At 38.4% G+C, this 27,925-nt stretch overlaps 2 protein-coding genes across 2 annotated transcripts; both read left to right on the top strand.

The window, feature by feature from the left end:
• Window positions 1-962: 962 nt before the first annotated feature.
• LOC133522679 (nucleolin-like) lies at window positions 963-4,812 on the top strand. The gene is made up of 3 exons (XM_061858081.1): window positions 963-1,111; window positions 2,341-2,540; window positions 3,500-4,812. The coding sequence occupies exons 1-3, from the start codon at window positions 1,086-1,088 to the stop codon at window positions 3,628-3,630; spliced, it is 357 nt and encodes a 118-aa protein (XP_061714065.1). The 5' UTR covers window positions 963-1,085; the 3' UTR covers window positions 3,631-4,812.
• Window positions 4,813-5,048: 236 nt separating this feature from the next.
• On the top strand, window positions 5,049-27,925 carry LOC133522678 (ionotropic receptor 25a). The gene is made up of 13 exons (XM_061858080.1): window positions 5,049-5,231; window positions 5,351-5,500; window positions 5,987-6,289; window positions 6,360-6,774; window positions 6,899-7,013; window positions 7,109-7,348; window positions 7,696-8,084; window positions 8,907-9,110; window positions 11,196-11,381; window positions 17,862-18,018; window positions 18,625-18,800; window positions 26,506-26,746; window positions 27,371-27,925. The coding sequence occupies exons 1-13, from the start codon at window positions 5,153-5,155 to the stop codon at window positions 27,485-27,487; spliced, it is 2,772 nt and encodes a 923-aa protein (XP_061714064.1). The 5' UTR covers window positions 5,049-5,152; the 3' UTR covers window positions 27,488-27,925.

The raw sequence follows: 27,925 nt of genomic DNA, 5'->3' as shown, positions 1-27,925 counted from the left end.
GGGGAACCCCCAAAATTTATTGTTTTGTTTTCTATTTTTGTGTGAAAATCTTAATGCCGTTCACAGAATACATCTACTTACCAACTTTCATCAGTATAAGTAGTTCTTAGAGTTTCGGAAAAAAGTGGCTGTGACATACGGACGAACAGACAGAAGACATGACGAATCCATAAGGGTTCCGTTTTTTGCCATTTGGCTAAGGAACCCTAAAAACACGAAACATTTCTAATTTTCATTTATTTTCAATTGTATATTTTATATCGTTAATTTGCGTTCGTTTGAGATTTGATTAGCAAAATTTAAATTTTAAAATACTTACTGATATAAAATATATAACTATTGTTATTTTTCTAGACAGTAAGTCCAATGTGCATGTCTCGGCGTGTACACTACCGTGCCTCCACGTGGGTACCCAAAAAACGATGTAGGTAATATATTTTTAGTCAAATCAAATTGGTGAGAAAAACTGACTGAATCTAGTGATTCTTCTAGTACTTATATTTAGGACGAGTTCTTAAGGAATTTCCATTTATATGAAGCTTAACACCGGACCGGATGCCCTGTCCTGTGTGACCTTTGCTTACTTTGAAAAGGGGCTTCACTAGGTTTTCCCAGAACGCTTTACAAATTCAATTTGTGTAGATATATATTTACTCTGGTTATAATAAAAAAAGGGCGAGGGTATTTTGATTTTGTGAAGTTTTTATTTGTCTATTTTATAAAACACGGCGTTATTTAATTTATTTTGAAAACAGAGCAAGGTAAAGGTATGGTATAAAATTATTGCTTGTTCGTTTTTGCCTCATTTTAAACCCAAATTCAAGGTTGTCTGAGTCAGATGTGAGAAAAGTAGAGTCATCTTTTTCTAACTTGTTGAAATTTGTATTATGCTCTTTCACTGCAACGATATAAGCGCGCTTACTTCACTATAAACCGCGGCCCCGCGAAGCGACGCGCATGATATTTTCTATTTCCTCCTCCCCTCCTTCATTTGGACGTCGGTGTTTGTGCAGTGAACAGTGCCGTACAGTGCGTGACACGTGCTTGTTTCAATTAAATAAAGATATCAAATCTTATAATTAACAATGGCAGACGCAGCAATTGAAAAGAAGTAAGTGACTTTTGAGTGTTGTACTTCTGTTAAATTAAGTTTTGTTGTTTTTTAATTTTGGCGGCTTTGGAAAACGTGATCAAAATGGCTTCCTATTATAGTGTGAAATTAGTATTTTACCTACAAATTCTTAATTTTCCATGCAGTTATTGGGTTCCTAATGTTTAGTCAAGTACCTAATCATAGTGTTTGTTGGTGCTGTTATGATGCATATCGATAGTTTTGTTATACTTATCCAGCCGACGCCGTCAGTTAGTACACGCGGGAAAATGTTCGTATGTCAATTCAATTGATGATTCATGTTGTAGTGCTTACGTTTAGTCCAAAACAAGTTATTTTAGTAAAAAATCGGTTCATATTTTTTTATTGAATTCATGTTACAAAAATGCCAGTAGCGTCGTTTCAATAATATCTTGAAGTAAAGCATGCCGGGCGGCGGGCGCGGGCCGCGCTTGGTTTCAAGATGGCGCTGGGTGCGCAGCGTGCCGGCGCGCCGCCACTCCGCGTCCTCCGTTGCCGCGCTCTTTTTAAAATAATATTATGAATTGGCACACGCGGACTTTTCGAGAATGCGCAGTCTTGACCGGTCCTTATCATTACTATAAACTTAATTCACTTTTAAGTAACTACATGTTTAGCATTACTCATTTATTGTTATAATAATATACGGAGTCATAGAACTATTTATTTGCAAACTTTTGACAGTTGATTTGCAGTTTGCAGCAAACATGAATGACATTCATATTCGTTTGAATTAGCTAGGTAGGCTAGCTAAGTAGGTTACGCTATCAGACGGTGAATATATTGGCAGGTGTTGTCAGCGATCGGCGACGGCTTTTGCAACACGTCGGTTACGTTATCGCAAGCCGGTACGGCACGTATGTTGTCATTAGTTATTTTTAACGCTTCCAAGCGGCGTCTCTACTGGAGCGAGTAACTTATTCAGCGAATCGTGTTTACGTTCGGTTTCCGCTTTTGCAACTTTCCCACATGCAGCCTTGCGAAACAACGGCCCTTGTTTTTGTTCCGACACACTTTTCCTTTTATACCCCTACCATACTCCGATCCGTCGAGCATGTGCACTGTAAAGTTGCATTACGTTTATCCGAGTTCCGTTATTATCCAATGGGCTCACGTAAGCGTGTATACGGTGCCGGTGTTCGTGTTAAACGTGAACAAGGTATCACATTATCCACGCTTCGACTAACTTCGTCTCTCAAATTTTCCAGTGACGCCGCCCCCGAGGAGGTCACCTCTACTGAGGCGGCGAAGGAGTCTCCAGTGAAGAAGTCTCCCGCAAAGAAGGTCGCGGAAGCGCCCGAGAGCAACGGCAAAGAAGAAAATGGCAGCGGAGACGCGCCAGAGGATACTCCTGCCGAAAATGGTGACGCCGAAGAGAGCAATGACGCCACCGAAAATGGAGACTCGGGTTTGTAAACTTTTTGTCATTATTTGTGGCTAAGAGTTGTGTACATTCTTGATCTTGGTATACTCTTATCTTAGGGTCACACACAGGGACAAACATTGAGTGTCGGAGTTCTGTTTGTTGTAGCTTTCCTCTACAAAGCGTGAAAACACTGGGAATAGGCCACTGTGTCCACACTAAGCGAGCATATGCGCGAGGCAATTTCCTCACGCACAAAACAGCCAGTGTAGACATGCCTCGGCAGAGGCGCCGCGCGCGTTTTCCTCGCCTGAGTGTGAAGTGTAGTGCTATGAAAACTGACACAGAGACTGACACTTTTTTTTTTCTAAGACACTTGTCTACATTACTAAAAGCAATTGTTAATGTTTTATATTATTGTAATAGGAATTTATTCAGTTATTTTTAAGTAGACTGACATTTGATTTGACTTGAAATTTTCAGTTGTAATTTATAGTAAGTGATTGTTAAATTGGAAGTGTACCTTTGAAGTTGACCTTGTAATTGTAATTATTTATAATTATGTTCAATATTTATTTTAATTTTTAATATAATGTAGATAATTTTAATCATTAAGTAATTATGTTCGACACAATAATTTTATTATTTTTGAGAATTAATAATAATAAAAAAAAGACAGAATGTGTTAAGTTGCTAAGTACCCATAATTTAGAAAACTCTAGCTACAACTACACACTTGCTGCTTAAAATTCTTCACTATACACCAGGTCCCACATACATTCTTTATGGCCCTTAAACCTGCTATATTTGGATTTGGTCTCAAGTGCCCAAACATTCCATATAAGTAAAAGTTTATTTATTACCACTTCATTTCAAGTGGAGAGCAAGGTTTTTATTGTTAGAAGGGCTTCTCTTGTAGTTTTTATTTAATTTATGGTTCTTATTGTAAATAACACCTTGTATTAAAACTCATAAAATATTCAATGTCAAATTTCTCCTTACAGAAAAGAAGGAAGCTGCCGTGAAGAGGAAATCCGTCGCCGATAATGGTGATGCTGAAAAGACCACCCCCGAAAAGAAGGCGAAAGTGGTAGAAGAGGCCCCTGTTCCAGAGGCCGAGGAAGCCGCAGCCTAAACCTCACTCTGCACACCGCTCGGTTTACTGCAATGCATCTACGTTCAATAGGGCTCAACTCTCTTCAACCAGACTGAAATATTCTACATATCCTATATGCAACTTTGCCCCACAAAACCCAAGCAATAGATTTTATACATTATATTATAACTATACCGATGTAATAGAGTTGAGCTCTTTTGTGACAACACTAAGTTTAGGTTTATGATACATTGTGTATTAAACTTACCTGTGAAGTACCTGTAAAGTGTAAATTAATGTTATAACAGTTGGTCATGCACTGTGACAAGTGCATCGCAGTGAACTGATCACCTGAAGTTGGTTAGGTGTTGTATGCTGTTTTGCGTATTAGTGTCTATTTCAACAGACTTTGAAATGGGTTATTGAATTGATAACTATTAACTTGCATTGGTTTGGTAATTGAATAATATGTTTTTGCCAGTAAAATACTGCCAAAGTAATTCACCGTGTGTGAAATCAATTCACGATCCGTTCTGTGAACGAAGCGCTTATACAGCCTCCGAGAAACAAGGATTCTAGATTAATTAAGATTTTAATGTTTAGATAATTCAGTTGTAAGTTTAAGTTAGCAGTTACGTCGCACATTATTTTTCATAGGCATTATTACTTAACCATTTAAACATTCCTTTGACATTTTGGTCATGTTGCACTGTGGTAGTCAAGCCGGCCGGGCCAGTGGCTCTGAAGGCAGTCAATGGAATATACACACCACAGTGCTGCAAGTAATTTTAAGGAACGAAAATTAATTAAAGTTCAAAGTTGACATAAGGTGATACAATATTGACATACCTACTTTTTGTGCTATTTTTGTGATTCTATGGACGCATCTTTATTTTTCTTATATCCTGTTTTTCTAATTTATTTTCTTCTCCATTGTTATGTGATAGACGATTACAAACCTCGAATGTAAGATAACCCCTTGGAAATGAATCTACATTTTTATTGCCAAAAAAAATATATTGAAACACATTGTGTTCTGTGTTAGAGATATAAAACTAAGATTTTCGACTAACTTTTTAACTACTTAACATTCATGTTTAAATTTGATTCAAGAGTACAGTTAGATTATTAGAATATAGTAGAGTGTACAGTTTTAACACTTCTCGTACCAGTGGAGTTAGTGTTTGTAAAACATTTCTGGCAATAAAATAGTCCAATCAATTTGTTGTTTATACTTTTCAAACCACCCATCAAATATTAATGTAAGTCGTAATCGCTTGTGTATGTATGCCACTAGATACAAAGTACATGTATATACATTGACTGGTCATTACTATTAGTTGCGACATCGAAATACAAACAGTGATGGCACAGACATCATCAATAATGAGGGTCTGACCAAGGGCAGGCATCGCCGTGGTTACTCACCGTACAACAAATGTACACGTGTGATGCGACGCGGACTCGACCCAGTCGGCCGCGAGGGAACCAGCAGGCGGGCGGGCTCGGACTGGGGATCGGCATGTTTAAAATAAAATAACATTAGCTATATATTATCAGAATGTCTTCACTCACCATCTTGCTTCTATTTCTGTTCGTGCCAGATTCATTTTCTCAGACGACGCAGAATATAAACGTTTGTAAGTGGAAATTTTGTGGCATTTCATTTGAAATACTATGTAGTTACATCAACCGCGAACGGTTTATCTAAATAGTGTAGGTATGTTATGTTAACCTTTCTCGACTAAAAATATTTCAGTGCTTATCAATGAGGAAAATAACGCGTTGGCTGAGAAGTCGTTTGAAGTGGCGAAAGAGTATGTGCGGCGGAATCCGACTTTGGGGCTGGCGGTTGATCCCGTCATTGTGGTTGGAAACAGGACTGATGCTAAAGCTTTCTTAGAAAATGGTAAGGTTAGACAGGTTTACATCTTTTGTAGTCGCAATTTTCTACATCGTCTCTTAGTGATTTTCACACTTCACTCTATTTCAAACAATTTTTAACTTTCAAACTAGTATTTTCGAACAGCATGGGTAAGAGATGAATATTGTATTGAGATGACATCTGTCACCGTCCCATGCTCTTTGAAAAATAATAAGTACAGTCAGCGTCAAATACTTCGTAGCAGTCAAAGTAGCCAAATAGTTCGGTATACCATATATTTAGTATACTTTGACTGGCTTGACTGCTACGAAGTATTTGACGCTGACTGTACATTCGAAGGTGTATTCTCATCTGTGCCCGGCCCACGTGACCACCGTCATACAATAGGTGCTACATACAAATCATTCCCACCTGTGCCTGGTGAGGCCAGATGGGAATACACCCATTCGAAGGATCAATATTTAACTTATTACTATTAATTCCGGATAGTTATACAGTTTTTGGTTGTAGTTTGCAGAAAATACAATGACATGTTGTCGGCCAAGAAAACGCCTCACGTTGTCCTAGATTTTACCATGACCGGTGTAGGCTCAGAGACCATAAAGTCGTTCACCGCGGCACTGGGCCTGCCCACCATTTCTGGTTCATTCGGCCAGGCTGGCGACCTGCGCCAGTGGCGGAACCTCGATGCCAATCAGACCAAGTTCCTCTTGCAAGTGATGCCGCCGGCGGACATTCTACCCGAGTCCATAAGAGCCATAGTTACAAAGCAAGACATTACTAACGCTGCTATTATCTTTGACGAGTTCTTTGGTATGTTTTCAAGGTTTTTTTGGGCTTCCCCCTGAATTAAGTGTTGCCTCATGTACGGTTTTTTTTTCAGTGATGGATCATAAATACAAATCACTTCTACAAAACATCCCCACTAGACATGTCATTACGCCGGTCAAAAGTTTTAACAGAGACGAAATCAAAACTCAACTAAGAAGTTTACGGGAGCTCGATATAGTCAATTTCTTCGTCGTTGGTAGTCTACGGACTATAAAAAATGTTCTCGATGCAGCCGATGAAAACCAGTATTTTGGGAGGAAAACTGCGTGGTTCGCCTTGACGCTGGATAAAGGAGATATTAGCTGCGGTTGCAAAGACGCAACTATTGTGTATATGAAGCCGACTCCTGACGCAAAAAGCCGGGATCGCCTAGGAAAGATCAAAACTACGTACAGCATGAACGGAGAACCTGAGATCACCTCCGCATTCTACTTCGACCTCTCACTGAGAACATTCCTAACAGTCAAGTAATAAACTCCCTATTTCAGTGCTTGTGTACCTAATCACGTAAAATTAGCAAACCACGTGCAATGTAGGTAGAGTCTAATTATAGAGCGGTATATTCCATGACTCCGTTTTATGATTTTCCAGATCACTGCTGGATTCTGGCAAATGGCCAAATGATATGAGATATATTAGTTGTGACGATTACGACGGCAAGAATACTCCGAATCGGACCTTGGATCTGAAGACGGCTTTTCACGAGGTACTTAGTCTAACGGTGGTTGCTGCTACCTGGCCTAGAAACAATACGTGCTCTGTTTATGACATGCCACATTATTTACAATGCAAACTTTCCAGATAAAAGAAACACCGACGTACGCTCCTTTCTTTATACCCGAGGACGACCCGATGAATGGCAGAAGTTACATGGAATTTAACACAGATTTGTCGGCAGTTACTGTGAAAGACGGCGCCTCTATAGGCAGCCGGAACTTAGGTTCCTGGAAGGCCGGGCTTTCTAACCCACTGTCGCTTACCGACCCCCAAAATATGAGCGATTATTCGGCCCAACTCGTGTATAGAGTGGTCACAGTAGAGGTGGGTGAACTTCGCTCATTGTTCTTGTTCTCAATGTTTTCGTCTTTTGATAAAAATCTCGAACAGCTGTGTAAACAATCTCGTCATAATTTCTTTGCTTACATCGGTTCATTAATCGCTATATACATGTGAGTGTTGACATTTGTGAAATATTGAACGATTTTTGCGAATTCTGAATATCTTTCTATTCTATCGTAGGCGCACTTTCTAAATCTGACTGGGAAAAGTGCGAGATGCACAATTGCACATCCTTTTATATAACTATACTCTAGAGTAGATATGTGCACTTTTTCTATAGCGTTATATTTCAGTTATACCCTTGTAAGTTTAGTTGTTGTTGTTATTAGCAAAAGCCGTTCATTATAAGGGATGACGAAGCCCCAAAAGGTTTCAAAGGCTATTGTATCGATCTCATCGAGGAGATTCGCCAAATCGTCAAATTCGACTATGAAATAACGCTTGTGCCCGACGGTAACTTCGGCACTATGGACGAAAATGGCAACTGGAATGGAATTATCAAGGAACTCGTCGAAAAGCGAGCCGACATAGGACTGACATCATTATCCGTGATGGCGGAGCGAGAAAATGTTGTAGATTTCACCGTTCCTTACTATGATTTAGTCGGTATCACTATCCTAATGAAACTGCCCCGAACACCGACTTCTCTTTTCAAATTCTTAACGGTTTTGGAGGACGATGTCTGGCTGTCCATACTGGCTGCATATTTCTTTACTAGGTAAGCTCGCGAAAACCTGTTTGCAAGGTAAAGTTGTTTGATTAAGCACACCATATTTAATAGCCGATTTCTTGATAAATACCAAACGATCTTGGAGGAGTGAACTTGTACCGTCGCGTGAGTTAAATTGGTTATGGCTGGTCATCCGTGACATTTATACGTTTATTACAATTGGTAACGATCGATAGGCGAGCGTACACTTGCTTCCATAATTTCTTATCTGATTTTGTGGAACGAGGTCAAACGGCGACCTGTCTATCTTCCATTACTTAAGGTAAAACACTAAAACGGTTTATGATTCATAACTCTTAAGTTTTATGGATTTCGAGGTTTACTGACCAGCCAACCAATTTGAAATAAGCGAGCAATTGAACAATGAAGGCTAACCGACTATGTCAGAAGAAGAATAACTTATCATGCACTTAATATTCCCTTATCTTTATTCGGTGCTTGCGTATCTAAGAACGGAATGAATGGGATGCTGTCAGATAGCTTAATACGGGATTAGGTAGTCGTGTAGAGCTATCGCCATAATCGTGTGCTCTACTCTACAGTACTGTACCCCTAGTGTAAATTTATTCGATATCGTGATGACGTACGCGTTTGCGTTAAGTCTCATTTAGTATAGGATTTTGAGTTTCCAAAACGTCCCGCTTGGCACGCTGTTTCTAAATCCCGCACAAAATTAGTCTTAACGCAAACGCGTATGTCACGTCACGCTACTCACGCTATCGAATAAATTTACACTAGGGGGTTTGAACTAAGTTTATATCGACATTAATTGTCCCAATTTACTTGATAATAACCTATATACAATTCCAGTTTTCTAATGTGGGTCTTCGACAAATGGAGTCCATACAGCTATCAAAATAACCGCGAAAAATACAAAGACGACGAAGAAAAGCGCGAATTCAACCTAAAGGAGTGTCTATGGTTCTGCATGACATCACTGACTCCGCAAGGAGGTGGGGAGGCGCCGAAAAACCTCTCTGGTCGACTGCTAGCTGCTACTTGGTGGCTGTTTGGGTAAATGCCATTTAAAAAATACAATTAAAAAAATATTTTTAGCTAGACATGACATAGCTAAAATATACTTTAACCGCATGCAATCAAGGTTGATATTTGGTTGAGCATGTCGCTTTTTAGTACCTGGCTTGTGTTCTGTTAAAATTAAACCGTAGTAGCTTGGGATATGGGTCAAATTAGAATTTATGACGGCTAGCGACTTATGAGCTACGAAATCTGTGCAATGTACTGTTTTAATTAACTAATTTGTTGTTTATTACCTTGCACGCGTTCGATGTCGTAAAAATTAAGAGCCGGTCATAGTGCCAGCGTGCAGCGGGATGTGATTGTAGATTGCGTATTATACGTGTCTAATAATAAATAATCGTTTGAATGATAATGAATGAACCGTCTAATTCACAAAGTAAATTTCTACATTTTACGAATGAAACTTAGATTAGATACACTATTATTTATTTTCTAGTTGAATGACTTAGTTAACACTTGGTGTCACTTAGATCACCTAGAGCTATTCCATCCGGCCATCCTATATAGGTTTATTTACCAATTACCTACCTGTTATATGTACCGTACCCATAAATTATGCTTCGGTTCAGTACCAAACGAAGCAACCTACCAAGCAAGTTTAAGCGCTAGGAAATGTCAGAAGCCCATGAATTTTTAAATCGACCACGCCCAACAGGTGAATGTCCGGAAAAGACAGAAAATGCCGGACCTATAAATAAATTTAAACCTATAAACGAACCTATGAGTGACGTCACTGAACTGGCACCATTCTGATAAGAAAAATAATTATTTATTTTCACACACATACAAGAATACAAAGACGATAAAAGAAAAACAAATAGACACGTTGAATAGGAGAGCAACAATTAAATCAACATAATTTCTTAAGTCTATCCAAATTACGTAAACAATAGTGTGACAAAAGGGATAGACTCAGCATTTGCTGTGTTACAGACTGGCTGTCACAGCGCTGATTTTCAGTTCACCCCTAATTATAAGTAAATATTAAAATATACATAAGTATTTTAAAATTTCTTACAAACTAAATCTAAGTGCCCGTAAGGCCCGTCGTACGTCGTAAGGTATGTCAATGATGCCATGTTTTACTGTACCTATGTATCTGTATAATTATTTTCTATGTCTAAATAGATTTACATAGTAGTAATCATATTTACACTTACCTATATGATATTTATAACGTTACAAGTATAACAAGTACCAACAAATGTTTACGCTAACGTGACTATGCGAATGGTCAAGATAGTTCAATATTGTTTGCATATCACTTTGACGGTTTGTGTCGAAATGTTTTTGCACCTATTTGTGACTTCGTACCTTAAGCTGGTGGAGCACTTCCGTATTATTCTAAACATCTATGCATTTTGTAAAAACATACAAATAGTTCGATGTATCAATAAATAAATCAATCAAAATTAATTTATTCTTTATTTGCATAATATCTCAATCAAAACTCACAGGTATTTGTTGTTGGTCATGAGTTACAGAGATGTTATTCTAATGTTAAACGGTATTCATGTCGTGCCTTAGAGAGGCGTACAATATGGAAACTTAAATCTAAATGAGATTAATTATTCTACTTATTTTATTACAAAGTTATATATTTAGGTATTTTTTATTCTGATAAACAATCTGAAACCTTAAAATCATTTTCTCCACGACGATCTTCATTTCCTGCCTCAGAGAGGCGTACAATATGGAAACTTAATTATAAATGAGATCACTTATTCTATACATTTTTAACATATTTATTTTTTATTGTGATAAAAAGTCAGAGATACCGTAGATTATTTCTCCACAAGCCTGTACCTATAGAATAAGCTAAATTATAAGCATTTAGAGAATTTTTACATTATCGGGCCGCGGGATGACTACTGGATCGTGATAAAAATACAATCCTTTTTGGCTAGTTAGATCTAAAAAAAATCTATGACCGGTTTTTCCTGATTTCGGGGTTTGTCCCATTATAAAACTCCTTCAGGACGAATTACATATTATTATTAACCTCGCGTACGAAAGCGTTGAAAAAACTATTTTTTCAACCGCTCTGTAACATTTCAGGTTCATCATCATAGCATCATATACGGCAAACTTGGCCGCGTTCCTGACTGTGTCTCGCTTGGATACGCCCATCGAATCCCTGGACGACCTGTCAAAGCAATACAAGATACAGTACGCCCCACTGAATGGGTCTGCTGCGATGACGTATTTCGAACGCATGGCGCATATCGAAGTCAGGTTTTATGAGTAAGTATTATCTAGTATTCGCAAGTAAGTATTATACATGGTTAATTTGGCCGTGTTCTTGGCGGCGTAACTAAATGTAGTTACGACCATCGAATCCCTGGCCGATCCGTCGAAGCAGTACAAGATACAGTAGTACGTCCGCTGAACGGCTCCGCTGTGATGAGTCAGGTTTAATGAGTAAGTATTCTGTAGTTATTAGATAATCACACATTTTTGACGAGTTGCCAATTGCTTTACATCTTAGGATTTCCGGCGATTTGGTGTATCTACCAGATAACTAAGAAACGCCATGAAAATCTAGGGCTACGTACTTCTACAGATGTCATTAATACACGGAGTGCGTTCTTGATCGTGTCCCATTATCTCCATCGAATCCCTGGCCGACCTGTCCTAGCAATACAAGATACCGCCCCGCTCAACGGGCCCGCTGCGAAGACGTATTTTGCAAAAAAAAACATAAGGGAGTAACGTAGTCCTCATTTTCCTCCCTGGATATTGACACTGGAAAATATTTTTATACAATTTGATCGAAATCAATCAAACGGTTGGGCATAGCTATGATTAAAATAAATCGAATTGTATAAAAATATTTTCAATAATGTTAATATCCAGAGAGGAAAAAGAGGACTACGTTTGTATGGAAAGGCGATTTTGCACGGGTTTTCCACTTACTCGTCTTAAAGGCTAGCGAGGGTAGGTACTACGAATACCAAAATTCAGCTGTTGCTAAACTCGAGTGACATGAATGCAGATAGATAATTTTAATTCGAAATTCCGGCGGCAAAACCTGCTCGTTCTATAAAGCTCTGGTTTCCTAGGATAGCAGGGTGCCGTCATATAGCGGCCGTAATATTACGGACGCAAAAATAATGTTCCTTCAATCACCGCCCTTTAGGAAACCGCGTCATTTTGTTTACATACACATCGTTCTTAGTGACGTCATTCACCGCTGTATTAGGGCCGCTATATGACGGCACCGCTATCCTAGGAAACCAGAGCTTTAGACCAAAAAAACCTGAATAAAATGTTGACGGAATCCGTCTTGCCAAGGTCTTATTCAAACTTAACTGGGAATCAGTATTGGGTTCTTCAAAAAAGGAGTGTACAGGTTTTTAAAGGGTCGGCAACGCGCATGTAACACCTCTGGAGTTGCAGGCGTCCATAGGCTACGGTGACTGCTTACCATCAGGCAGGCCGTATGCTTGTTTGCCAGCGACGTGGTATAAAAAAAACGTTTTTTACTTCGCCTCTCACCCGTGTTCCGCCGCTAGTGTGACAGAAGCTTAACATTCTTAGAACAACATACGTCATCCCAACTATTTTAATCAACAACATTAAACCGAAAATTATACTAACTTATGATTATGAACCTCGTAATTCCTATATTTATACGTAACGTAGTTATTTGCGACTGTGACATCATGTCAACCTCTTCAATTAAATTGACGTTTACTTAACAAAATGACATCGTCGCGTTACTAACGCCTAACGCTTTACTAACCCGCCTACTTCATTGTGATTCTCATGACGTCACAATCCTTCTCTCAATTGCCTTAGAGTTTTCTAGGAAAAATAGGCTTCATTTGATACCATAGGTACAGTCAGCGTCAAATAATTTGTAGCAGTCAAAGTGGCCAAATAGTTCGGTACACCATACTTAATATATGGTGTACCGAACTATTTGACTACTTTGGTTGCTACAAAGTATTTGACGCTGACTGTACATTGTATGCCGAGGTATAAATAGTCAACTTGCAACAAATGACATGATTGACATGGGATTTTAGATAATTCCTGGAACGAATCCTTCAGCATTTAATTCAAAAATTCTATTAATTTAAGAATTGCAAATCACATGCGATTATCGGTGCAATGCCGTTTGCAGAGGCCATGACAAATTTAAACAGGCGAGCTTTGAGATTGAGACTATTATACTGTGCTTTGAGTCCGTTTAACTTATAATAAAGTAAAGACACTAACCATAAAGAATTGCGTACATTTCCTACCTGCCACTGTGCGAGCGGGAAAGCAATATAAGTATGTGCGTGTGATAGAGATAGAAAACGGCGGGCACATGTACGAAATTCTTTGTCTATCATCTAGTTCTAGTGCAAGGGTTGGGAAACCGCGGTTCGGGGAGCAAGATACGATGCTCTTCAAGATACGATAAAATCTTATACCTAACTCAAAAAAATGAATGGTATCTACAGAAAAAGGCCCAACTTTTCCACGCTTCCCTTTTGTGTATATTATAGCATCGGAAAAGGAAAGTCAAAAAAGTTATTGAAAATTAAAAAGTACAGTAGACTTATTGAAACCCCATAGCAATTACTTTTTGTTTCAGTAAGTAATGTTTTATCCCCTTTAAAGAACAATGAATAGTGGACCTACTGCGAACACCGAAGTTCGTAAATTGCGGACATCTTTCTCTGTCACTCTAATTACGCCTTAATTGAAGTAAAAGAGAAAGATGCCCGCAAATTGCAAATTTCTGCGTTCATGGTAGGCCGTCTGACATTTCCGACAGACGCGAGACTTCGGTGTGAAAATAACAGATAATTTGTAATGCTAATTAGTGCGACGCATGTCTGCAGTATTACTGAAATAAACATTACATACGAGTTTATTTTTATGAAATCTTACATTATTCTTAAATATTATATGACGACCGGTTTGGCCTAGTGGGTAGTGACCCTGCCTACGAAGCTGATGGTCCCGGGTTCAAATCCTGGTAAGGGCATTTATTCGTGTGACGAGCATGCATATTTGTTCCTGAGTCATGGGTGTTTTCTATGTATTTAAGTATTTATAAATATTTATATATTATATATATCGTTGTCTAATTACCCTCCTCCTCAGTTACAACTTATGATGAATGACTTATACCAAGCTAGTACAAAAATAGGGCTAGAAATTAACCTCGATAAGACAAAAATCATGACTAACCATTATAAAAACCCTATCTTGATATACAACACGTCTGTCGAATATGTAGAAAGCTATGTCTACCTAGGCAAACAAATATCCTTTAAAAAAGAGATGAATATAGAAGAAGTAGACAGAAGAATAGCCATAACGTGGAAGAAATATTGGTCCCATAAAGAAGTACTCAAATCGAATAGTATCCCGCTATCATCGAAAAAAATTGTTATGGACTCGGACATTTTGCCATGCCTCACCTATGGCTGCCAAACTTGGACCTACGATCGCAAGACTCAAAATAAAATCCAGACCCCCCAGAGACGAATGGAAAGAAGCTACCTTAATATAAAGTTAAAGGACAGAGTCAAGAACACAGACATACGTAACAAAACCAAACTTCATGACGCCTTAACATTTTGCCTGCAAAGAAAATGGAAGTGGGCAGGCCACGTAGCTAGATACAGCGACGATAGGTGGACAAAAAGAGCAGTAGAGTGGACCGGTCCTAGAGGCACCAGAGCAAAAGCCCGACCACGCGCTAGGTGGGCCGACGAAATAGAGAAGGTAGCTGGAAAAGGGTGGATACAAGTAGCGAGAAATAGAACAACCTGGATTTCTTTGGAGGAGGCTTTTACCCGAAGGGGGTCCACACAGATTTAAAATAATATAAATAAATAAAAATAATAATGTAATACACAATAATAATAATAGGATTCTTAAAATATTAATTTTATTCACAAATAATTAAATTATTGCATGTTATTGATATTTTTCCTTTAAATTTTGTTTAAATGTATTATTAATTATTGTACTTAGCATGAAGGAATCAATTATCAATGGTAATATTTATATGTAATTTAATTTAAGTCAATCTGTATGGAATTAATAAAGCTCTATTCATTCTATTCATTCAATTACCCTCAACACAAGCCTTATTGAGCTTACTGTGGGAAGTCTGGCAAGTCAACTTTTTCAGTAGAAAAATTCGCTTCTTCGACCCTTCGTGCCTGCATTTTGGCTTGCCAGAGCATAGATATCGCACCACCTCCTTACCACATTACAGAGTCGCAGCAGAATCAAATAAGTAAAAATAAATAAATTAAGAATTAAAAAAAAAAACTGAAGTGTTCTCAGTGTAAATGTCAATCTATATACATGTCGTATTTTGTGTACAGTCGCCAACAAATATAGCGGAGCGGTGAAAGTATTCAAATATATCTGAACATGCACTTAAACGTCTTGATAATAGAGTCAGACCAAGATAAGTTGGCAGCGATTTTGATAGCCCGACCTGAGCAAGTGTTAAGTAAAGTCATAATTTCATAGAAGTATGACGTTTAAAATAACACTTGCATAGGCTGGGCTGCCAAAATCGCTGCCTACTGGTCTAACTCTAGAGGCTTTGTGAAGAACATCTCGGCCCCTACTATATGTGACTGCGACTGTATGTGGCTGATCTTAAAAGACCGTACCTACAATTAAATATCATTTATTTGCATAATAATGGGTCTCGAGATAATTTGTTGATTTTACTAAAGTATGTATTTATGAGATTAGATTTAACTAACTAGGCATATGATATGATATGATATAGAAGTTATGAGCATTGAGCACACTAAAATAAGTACCTACATATATTTTGTATTTAGTACAAAACATATTTAGCTGTGTGTGTGTATCTATCCACGATGACACGCAGATTTGTCAAATCTAACCTTTATTAACAGGACAATACGACTAAAGGCACGCGTCTTCGTGAATCACACAATATATATAACGGTTGAGTTGGTATAGTTGTACAGTCACGTCTGAATACTAACTCAATCGACATATTTTTGGCACGATCGTAGTGCCAAAAATATGTATACACGACTTTATGGCCTATATATTAGTGTAGCGCAGGGGTTCCCAATCTTTTTCAACATGCGGCGCAGTTACAAGTTTAGTATTTTGCAACGGCGCCCTTGTAAATTTAAAATCACGGTCGAAAAAGAGTGACACGACGCTATATTATTTGCCGATGCGAGCGCTCAAATAGGTACCCGCGAATATTTGTGGTTTCGTATAATGATAGAACTCACGGCGCCCCTCTTTACTTTCTACGGCGCACCAGGGCGCCGCGGCGCACACTTTGGGAACCCCTGGTGTAGCGTATACATATTTTTGGCACTTTGTCCGTATCGATATTTTCAGACGTGCCAAAAATATCCATTGGATAAGCCTGAGAGACCTGATTTTTCTTCGAAATTATGATCCTAATTTACTAAAAAACCACCAGCTTAAGAATCCGGTTCTATAGCGCCCCATATATGGCTGAAATTAACAAAAATACACCGGATTCTCTACAAAAAATCTATTGCCATAGACAATATACATATGAATTTATAGAAATTGAGGCTCTGAATTACTGAAAAAAAAACAGCTCTTGTATACCGCGCCTATATTAGGTATGTTGGTCCCGCCACTGCTCTTACTAAGATACCTATGAGAAATAGTAATGTTATTGCCTATAACTACATAGTACCTGGGCGACCGAGCATTGCTCGGTTATAACTATTTATTGTAATATGATGGTGTATCGGTGATAAACTTATCTACATTTTTTTACTAAATTAAACTTGTCTAAAACAATAAAAATTAAAAAAATATATTTAAACTTGAACATATAAAAAAAAGGTAGTCACCGGGCGAGATTCGAACCCGTAACACTCGTTTAGCAGTCCGAGTCTTAACCCGCTGGACCAGACGGACAGTGGCCGGTAACACGACATTAGCGACCATATTCTGCGTCGTAAGAAAAACGCATGAAAACTCGAAAACACGCGTTTTCCCAAACATACGACTAATCTAGATAGATTGTATACCCCTAAAAAACCCCCATATACCAAATTTCAGCGAAATCGTTAGAGCCGTTTCCGAGATCACAGAAATATATATATACAAGAATTGCTCGTTTAAAGGTATAAGAATATTTTATTATTGAACAGTTCATATTTCATTACATAATATTATTTAAAAACTTTGAGCGGCTTGTTCATTATTCCGAATGAATGTTCGTCTTTCAGACGTTCTTGCTTGACGTGATCTCGTAATATTTGCCCATGTGTTTATGAGGCGTTTCCGGAGAATTATTAGTATCGGGTTATCGGTCAGTCACCTTGTTCTTTTAGCTTGACGATATGACTTAAGTATTAAAATATACGGGTATTTTGGTGGTACATTTGAGCCGTTGTTTTCGTTATGGGTAAAAAATTTGGATGTATTTATTTCAGGATGATTGGATTAAGTAGTAGGCACAAAAACACTTTCGAGAATTTGAGCAATTAGAAGGTTTGTAGTTATTTTTAAATTTAGACAATGAAAGAAAAAAGGAAACATAGGATTTTAAGGGAAAAAGAAAAGGGGCTTTGTGTAATTTTCTGGCGGCACTTGGGAGTGTTTTGCATTGACACATGCTCGGGTTTTATAATTTATAATTCTGTGGGTTGCATCTAAAGTTTAAAACGTCTTCATCTACGATATATATTGAAATATCTATTAATTTAACATTTTATTCAGAATATGGAAAGAAATGAGCCTCAACGACAGCCTGAGCGACGTAGAGCGAGCGAAGTTAGCAGTCTGGGACTACCCCGTCAGCGACAAATACAGCAAAATGTGGCAGGCGATGAAGGAAGCTGGATTACCAAATTCCATCGAAGAAGCAATCCAGAGGGTACGTATTATAGGGATACATTTTAAATGCCCATTTTTTGTTTCACAAGTTTTATTTGTGTGTAATGAACTATTGAGTGACGTGGAGCGAGCGAAGTTAGCAGTCTCTGGAACTACCTCGTAAGCGACAAATGCAGCAAAATATGGCAGGCGACGAAGGACGATGGCATTATAAAATTCCGCTGGAGAAGCAGTCCAAAGAGTACGTATTATAGGGATACCTTTTAAGCCCCCATCTTTTGTTTTACAAGATTTTATTTGTGTTACTGATTGAGGACGTGGAATTGGTTTGACACTAGGTACCCCGTAAGCGACAAGTACAGGAAAATGTGCTTTATTGCCTTTTGAAGAATCAGAGACCTTAAGAATTTTTCGAAGTTCAAAGTCACTCGCTCAAGAATCAGTCTAAGCCTGATAGACAACCTTATTAATCTTTTTCTTTTTAATTCCGATCTCGTGCCAGTCGTGCGCTTGTGTTTCCCGGGTTAAAAGCGTTAAACAATTTGTTTAGGTACTCATTGTGTCATTTGTGTCCTATGCTCGTTTGACAGATGATATCAATGGATAAAATTATGAAGCCGCACCTAATTCCATATATTTTGGCCAGGTTCGCGACTCTGAGAGCTCCAGCGAAGGCTTCGCATGGCTGGGCGATGCTACCGACGTGCGTTACTATGTACTCACCAGCTGCGACCTTCAGATGGTCGGAGACGAGTTCTCTCGGAAACCGTACGCCATTGCTGTTCAGCAGGGCTCACCGCTGAAGGATCAGTTTAACAATGCGTAAGTTTATTCTCTCTTTTATCATAAAACTATGGCTGTCAGTTACTGCGATCTACAGGTGGTCGGCGACGAGTTCTCTCGGAAACCGTACGGCATTACTTCTCAACAGAGCTCGTCTTTGAAGGACCAGTTTAATAACGCGTATGTATAGCTATCTTCCAACAATTTCAACATACAACATTCTCAGGATGTCACATGTCACATTCCTTAAATAGCTAGGCTAGGAATATGCCATGCCACCGATATTTGATACTACGTCACGTTGACAAGTGTGTGCGTTCTTGTCACTTCTATCATAATACGTATTGATCAGCTGTGACATTCAGATGGTCCGAGACGAGTTCTCACGCCGTCGCTGTGTAGCAGGGCTCACCGCTGCAAGATCAGTTTCGCGCGTGAGTATTTTCTTACATAGAACATAGGTACATGTACAAGGTTCCTTAAATAGCTGAGTAATGCTACATATGTCAGATAGGTGACAAGCTGCGACCTCCAGATGGTCAGAGACGAGCTAGAAAACTGAAGGTGAAGTGTCGGAACGCGGACGCGTCGGTCTGGACCCGGACCGTACTAACGCTTGCGTCATACTTTATAACATAATCCCTAGCTTAAAGCTCGTTTGCCGGAAACTAGCCTTAATCCCAATGTGACCTGTATGCGTTATTAAAAAGCAAGCAGGTTTAATAAACTAGTCTTTGACACGGCTTAGGTAATAAATAAATATGTTGATTATAAACAAAACTCGTTCTCAAAGTCAATTGGGTATCGGGTAAAAAGCATTGAGCTCAGACGCACGGCGACCGATAATTTATTTATTTATAAATTGATGTATAAATCGTTTAAAACACTTAACACTTCTATATTATACAGGGTAAATTATATGAATTTATTATACGCCAACGTCAACCGTGAGAAAAGTGTTGACAGTTGTATGAATGCCAATTGTCTATTTGAGGCTTATTATTTTTATTTATCAATAAGAAAAAAGAATAATGGATATAATTTGATTTTATTTATAGTTTACGTAGAGACATCACAATTGTTTACGTGATGACTTGAGTCGGATTTGCCGTCTAATCGTACTAATAGGCACTGTTTGTACATCAAATTTTCATAGGAATTTGATAAAGCCAAGTCAAATGCTTGCAATATAAAAAAAAAAAAAAACTAAATGTAATAATAAAATACAAATGAGGTCAAGCTGAACGTTGTAAGGACTAAACATCATCTCAGGGCCACCGCAGACGGATCAGAAATGTGACAGACAGACATATCAGTCTGTCAGTTTTTTCTGATTTCCGTGACGATTATGGAAAGGAACAAATTCTCCATATACCAAACAGTGTCCGAAAAAAACCACAAATAGGTGGCGCTACAATACCTAAAATACTTGAGAAAAAAATCTAATCATAGACAGCGCACTTCGCTCCGTCAATAACGCCTAGGTTCTTAGCTACCCTAGCGCTACTCTGGAGAGATTTTGAAAAATTGAAAAATTATTGAAAAATTATTTATTTCCATTTTACGCTGCAGCCACAGGATATTCCTTTTACAGTAAAGGTTTAAAATCTTAATGTTAAAGCCTAAGATTAACGATGGTCCCCACACTAGGCAAAGCCTGTATCGTGGTTACCGTCGTTACAAACATTTTTTTTTTTTTCTTTTTTTTTTTTTTTTTTTTTTTTTTTTTTCTTTTGTTACTTGCATTTGCTTGAGCATAAAGGTGCACAAGTTAATATATATTTTAATATTTAATCTAGATATGAAATACAAAGATTAGTGTGTGTGTGTGTGTGAGTGTGTGTGTGTGTGTGTGTGTGTGTGTGTGTGTGTGTGTTTTTGCGCACGCATTAAATCATAACAAGGAGATGCAGCCCTACGAGGGAATTTGTTCTCTTGGGATCAGATACCAACCGAGGTTACTATCTGCTGCTACCTTATAACTTTCAAAATGTCTTCACATTCGTCATAACTCCAGGATACCAGAAGAGACTGGATTTGCATTTTGACTTGACTTAACCGACAATCTTTTATATTGCAGGTTTTGAGTAATTTGTTATATATGTGCGGAAACAGAAATGCTTTAAACCGTTTAGCAAAAGCAGATTTAACGCGTGGTTTCGGGACTTGGAATATTCTTTTCTGTACCATATTTATCAGATTAGATCTAGTCTGGCTAGTATTTCTGTGCATGAGCATGGCAACACGTAAAATGAATAATTTTCTAACTGACAATACTTGAGCTTCACTATAGAGAGCATGTGTAGGATATCGACGGGGTCTAAGTAAGGAAACCTTAAGAACAGCCCTTTGAGCTCTTTCCAAGTCTATTAAAGTGGACTTAGCACAGCCACCCCACGCAAGAATGCAATAATCTAAAATAGACTGACATAATGCCAGATATACCATTTTAAGAGTTTGTCCATCTGTAGCCGCTCTTAGTAGTTTCATTGTATAAATAAGTTTTCGAACCCTGCCCGCTGTTATCGCGATGTGCTTTTTAAAATTAAGTTTCTCGTCTATTTCTACCCCTAAGTATCTTAAAGAGTTAGCTTTGTTGATACTGTCACAGAGGCATGAGCAGGGTGAAAGGGGAGAGTAAACATCACAGTTTATAGAATGGATTTTAAGGTTGGTCATTGATGGAGGGGGGCTTGAAGATGCAGATTTATGGAAGCACAAGAATTTGGTCTTGTCTGGATTCAGAGTCAAAATATTTTGGTCCAGCCACTGGGACAGCTTTTGGAGACTTAGCGTTGATACGTCTTTGACCTGGTCCCAAGAGTGACCATAAAAGATTATGGCAGTGTCATCTGCGTAGCAAAATACTTCACTATTTGAAAGATTGAGAGACAAAATATCGTTTATATATGCGATGAACAGCGTTGGGCCTAAGATGCTGCCCTGGGGAACCCCAAATGACACAGGCATTGGCTCACTGACTATACTACCGATTTTAACGCGCTGCCCCCTGCCAGTCAAGTAACTAGAGAACCAGTTCAAGGCGATTCCACGTATGCCAAGTGCTTCTAATTTTCTCAAGAGGATAGGAGTAGAGACAGTGTCGAAAGCTTTTGAGAGGTCTAAAAATACTCCCAAGCAGCACCTGCCCTCATCTAAGTGCTTGACTACACTGTCTATGGCTGTTAAAATATTTAATAGAGTCCCAGATGACCTCAAAACTCTACCGGCATGTCAATTTGAAAAAAAAAATGTTTCAGTGGTTGCTTGTGCTTGGTAAATGTTATTACTCTGTTGATGAATTTTTAAATGGATATTTATTATGAATTGTTAATTAATTTTACTAATCTTATACTGACTTTGAATTTTAATGTTTAATTTAACTCCTCATGTAAATATTTCTACGCCGATGCATGCCGGCAGAATATGCTGATCTAATACATTCTACTAACCAACAGTGTATGTACCATATTCTTGGAAATAAAGTATTGAATTGAATTGAATTGAATTATTTAAGGGTTCCACTCTCGTTACAACAAATCGCATGCGATTATCGATTCATTGCTGCGATAATTTGATCGATCGATTGAATTCATTCCACTTAGTTAGGTATTTAGGTAGTACTTATATTGCCATTACCAATATGTAAAAAACCGAAATTTTTTGCATGGTCTATGGAGGTCTTTAGATCTGACAATCCGTTTATGAACAGCGCCGTAATAATTTCCATGATAAAAATATCACTTAGGTATACCTACTTGCCTAACTTGCCTTATCGTACATTTACTACTTACGTCCCTGAATACATAGCTAAGGACGTTTGTATGCATAGTTGTGTACTTACGTTTATTTATTTGTTATCGTTGACTACGTAAGCGACCGACATGAGGGCTAAATAACGGTTAATCATTGACATATATCTAAGGACGGGCCTTACGGGCAGTAAGTATGGTGATAGTTCAGTCTAACGCAATTAGCTGCGATCATTTGCGCGCGTGATGTGAACTCATCAACCAATCGCGTTGTGGCGTTAGGCTGCCGATTAGCTCTAATTCGTGTGCGTGACACCGCTGTAAGCGTAAGGCGCGTCCTTAGATATATGTCAATGCGGTCAATGCTGTATGCAAATTGTCGATAAGGTGACTCGAGCTGGCATTAATAATGATTTCCGAACGCATCGTATGTGTATAACCAGTATACATGATTTCTATATGACCATGCAATGCAACAAACGGCATGCGCTTTTAGGTTGCTTGTTGGTTGTTGAAAGTGGTTGTGATTGTGGTCAAATCATTGACTTATATATTTATATTACTTCGTAAAGACGTAGTACTACGTACTAGACAGTACAGCGGTGTCATCTTTGAGTGCCATGCACGAATTCGAGCCAATCATGCAGTCTAACGCAACTAGTGAGGCGAATTCATCAACCTATCGCATTGTAGCATTCCACCTAGGCACTCCAAACGAGAATGTTCGGCTCGAATTATATGAACGGGCCTATCTTTACTTTTGAAATCTTTGGGTCAAATGCTTACCTTTTATCAATTAAAAAAGGTAAGGTGGCTCTTTGGCTGGACTCTTTGGTTGGTGGGAAATAAAAGCAAGAATGCGAATATCCAAATACGAATACGAATGTTAGGAATATGTAGTAGTTATTATCATTCCTACTTAGATACAAATCTGTTAGTACATAATACATTATACATAGGTAATACATTTTAGAACGGGATGTTATGAAGTGTTGAAAAATACTGTCTACTGGTCAAAATGCATTACCTAAGTACATGAAAATAGTTTGCGCGCACTGCCCATACGCGAGTCGGGAGACAGGACACGACCTGCACACATTCGCATTTGCAAAACATTCGATGCGAATCCAAATGTCGGTGCGGATGTCTAAAATGATGCGAATATTCTTATATACGATTGCGAATATTCGAGACATTCCTTAGCCAGAAGCCTTTAGAGTCGGGCTAAGTCGACTCTTCACGGCATTTGCTAAAACAAACTGAAAATAAAAACGTAAAATTTATATGAAAACATGACGTTTAGAATGACTCTTCCAAATCTTCAATCAAAGTTAGCTTAGATAATTTTTTCTACAATTGGTCTGCAACGCGGCTTCCGACCACTGCGACCTTGGTTTCAAACCGTGGTGGTTGGCAACCAAATTGTATTGCACTCCGACCAAGGCTTGGACCGTCGGAAGCTATGCTGGCGCCATCTAGTCGATATTTGATCAGGTAGGGAGGTCAGGTAATATTAGCTCAAGCATAGTCGGGGCAGATTGTTTTGTGTATCACACAGATTACATAGAACATACCTAATACATAAAATCGTAAATGTCATGCTAGTATGAATATAAAATTATCTTTTGGTCTTAAAACCCTAAAATTGCTGACTTTTCTTTGAAGTTGGCTTCATTATTGAAGTATATGATATCGAAAGTATAATAATATAAACGCATATAGATTAGCTTATTATAGTACATTACGATACAAGTGCGAAAAATAGGAAATTCGAAACGAGTGGCGATAAATTAAAACACGACCGAAGGGAGTGTTTTAAATCGACACGAGTTGCGAATTACCTATTCGCACATGTATCGTACAACGTTTTACAGTACATATGGCCCTTTAAATGTTCGACACAGTAACGTAATATGCTACTTCTCGCACTAGTGCTATAAAGTAGCCCCATATGTACTGTAAAAGTATTGTTTACACAATCACATCGTAGATGACCGTAGGTATATTAACTTGTACGATAATGTTCATGAATAAGTCGTTTCATAATAGGGTAAGGTTAAGGTCAAACAATTTGTGATATTCTATTTACATTTCGTCATAAAACTTTTATTATAAAAGCTGAGTATGTTTCGGTACAGTCGAATGTAGAACGTAGCGAGTAGCGACATCTATTGGCGAGTAGAAAAAACTGTCAATTAGACATTTGAGCTTCACTCGCCATGCATTCGCGTTTCAATTAATTTGACGATAATTACCTACGATACGATAGATAAAGAAGAAGTAACCATATTGTAATTTTTCCGTAATTACTAATTACTTATGCAAATTATTGATATTCGTTGATGATTTTATTTGTATTCACATTTGAATATAATATAAGTATACAATCATGATATAAATTCATATTGTAGATTAGCTTAAAAAACATTATACTGAAACATTAAACATTAACATTTATGATTAATAATGTTATGAAATAAATAAATCTAAATCTTTTATGATTGCGTTTCAGAGAGAGTAGAACCTCTTCTGTACCTAGGTATTACTCGTCTCTCCGAAATATGTGCTCGTCACGTTAAAGTCTAGACTCTGACAACGCTAACTTTGCTCAATCTTGGCATGCATACAGATCCCTATGACCTCTATACTTGACGTAGCACTTGGCATGATAACTTGGCCTTACAGTAGCGTGGTGTCCATAGACCAGAAAAAAATCCGTCAACAGCGTCAGCTCATGTAGAAAAATAAACTCATGTGTGCGATGTTACTCACACCATTCCCAAGTCGCGTTAAGCAACTAGTAGTAGGTTAACTGATTATTAAATCATATAATGATTCCATGTTAATATTATGCGACTTGCAAGATGCATTTTATAGCACTCTTGCCAAACTCAACACAGGTACCATAAACTTGTGTAAGTATGTATTGCATAGGCCTAGATTAGGTCAAAGCAGTATAACACCACTGGGCGTGACGGACTTGATTGATGTTGTTGACTTTCGTTTCCACCCTGTGTGAGTTCTGCCACTACATTCTATGAAAAATGGGAATTCCAAATCCCATTAACACTATTTGACTGAATACCTACCATGTGGATACTGCCATAACTACCTAATACGGAAAATGGGACTTTGCATGCTGACAAAAGAAATAGACATTCTGAATTTAGGCGTCAATTTCATAATGGCGAAGTCCGATTGGCGTCACAACATCAGCTTTACTGCTAGAGTCAGACCAAGCTTCGTTGGCAGCGATTTCGATAGCCCAGCCTGTGCAAGTGCTAATAAGTAAACGTCATAATTTCATAGAAGTTTGACGTTTAAAATAACACTGGCACTGTCTGGGCGGACAGAATCGCTGTCAAATTACCTTAGTCTGATTCTACAGTGTTGTTGGCGCAGCGTTGCAGCATGGGAAATGGGCGATGTTACTGTACAATTACAATTCCTTTATAAATTGCGTTGCTGTCGTTGCAGCATTTAAGTAGCTATTAGAACGTTAATCTGTCACTCATTTTATGAAGGAAATTAACTGTGACAACGCCCATTTTCCATACAAGCCACGGTACAACATCCCAGTGGTGGGCAAAGTACGGCCCGCGGGCCAGCTCCGGCCCGCGAAAGGATTTTATCCGGCCCGCCACCGGTTCTATGAAATAATTAGTATATGGCATTGGCCCACGATAATCGTAAATCAAAATACATATTTGCTGCAATTTTGACCCTCCTCTTAATTTTCTTAATCTATCTTGCTCCCCATTAATAAAGTTTGTCCACCACTAGTATAGCCTAACGCTGCTACGGTGGCGATGGGTATGTAACGTATATAATTTAAAATACTTAGCAGATAGTCCGTTGGTTGCATCATGCATCGCTTCAGTAGGTATTTACCATTTTGACTAGAAACATACGGATTCTAAATTCAGGCGTTTGACGCGGCGATACGTGATATATAAGTATAGATACAAGTATAAAAGTAAAAACTTTTCCAGAATCCTCCAACTCCTAAACAAACGCAAACTGGAGAAGCTCAAAGAGAACTGGTGGAACAACAACCCCGAAGCCATGAAATGCGAGAAGCAAGAGGACCAGTCCGACGGCATCTCCATCCAAAACATCGGTGGCGTTTTCATCGTCATTTTCATGGGCATTGGCTTGGCTTGTATCACGTTGGGCGTCGAATATTGGTGGTATAAGTGGAGGAAGAGGCCAATTATTGGAGATGTCACACAGGTTGGTTATTTTCTTTACAATACTCTCATAAAAGAGTCGAGAATTTAGCTCGGTCATCGACATTTTCATGAGCGTGGTGTGTATTGCTCTGAGTCGAATACATCCAGAACATCGGTGGCGTGTTCATCGTCATTTTCATGGTCATTGGTCTGGCTTGTATCACGCTGCGGGTAGAGTACTGGCGGTATAAGTGGAGGAAGAGGCCGGTTATTGGAGACGTGACACAGGTCAGTCATCTTAGTTACCACCTATGCATGTACTTATCTATAATAATAATATCTCCATTGGGAACATGGGCATTAGCTTGGCTTGGATCACGTTGGGGGTCGTAAAATGGTCGTAAAAGAGAAGAGAACATTTAGCTTGATCTTCGTCATTTTCATGGACATTTTGAGTTCAATGACTCACTTCTGTGGGTCGAATATTAGTAGTGTAAGTGGAGAAACAGGCCAGGTTTTGAAGACGTTGCACACTTGCACAGGATAGATTGAACAGTACTGTAGTCAAAGGAGAACTTTGTCATCGTCATTTTCATGGGCATTATTAGCATACGACAAGACTGATGAGAGTAGAGTACAGAACATTGTATAGTTAAAACGTTGATTCCTACATCTTCTATTGCAGGTTGAACCCTCGAAAACAACAAGGAACAACGCCGATAACAGCACAACTAAAATCGGGGAAGGATTCACGTTCAGGTCCAGAAATATGGGTCTTTCTAACTTCAGGTCCAAGTTTTAAGGTCTAAAAAGATTAGATATCAGTAAATGATCTCAACACTGCTGTTTTCGCTCAAGATCGGGAGATATTTTTCATGTATTCCGTTAGCAGTGCCGGGTGCAATTCCCAAAAGAAACAGCTACGGCTAAATAAAGTATGTGTCGATTATATTCTTTGATCCTCAAGAGTTAATGGACGATATTATAATTAGGGCAACCACAACGCAACGCAAGAACTAAAAGCTGCAACCCTAAACCTTAAACAACCTTTTCCTTTAAACCAAATACATAAAGTGTTTTTAGACATTTGAGAATACCATAAATGCAAAATGTAAACAATCCGGCACTGCTAAGTTTTTCCTTTATTTAAATGACTCATTAGGTTAGATTTAGGCTAGGTTCTGCTCCATAAGGTATTGCTATCGCAAGTGTGTCTGCAATAAACACTTAGCACAAATAA

The sequence above is a fragment of the Cydia pomonella genome, chromosome 11 (genome assembly GCF_033807575.1).
Source record: "Cydia pomonella isolate Wapato2018A chromosome 11, ilCydPomo1, whole genome shotgun sequence".
Taxonomy (NCBI): Eukaryota; Metazoa; Arthropoda; class Insecta; order Lepidoptera; family Tortricidae; genus Cydia; species Cydia pomonella.
The sequence above is the reverse complement of the archived record's forward strand: the minus strand, read 5'-3'. Positions and strand labels throughout refer to the sequence as shown.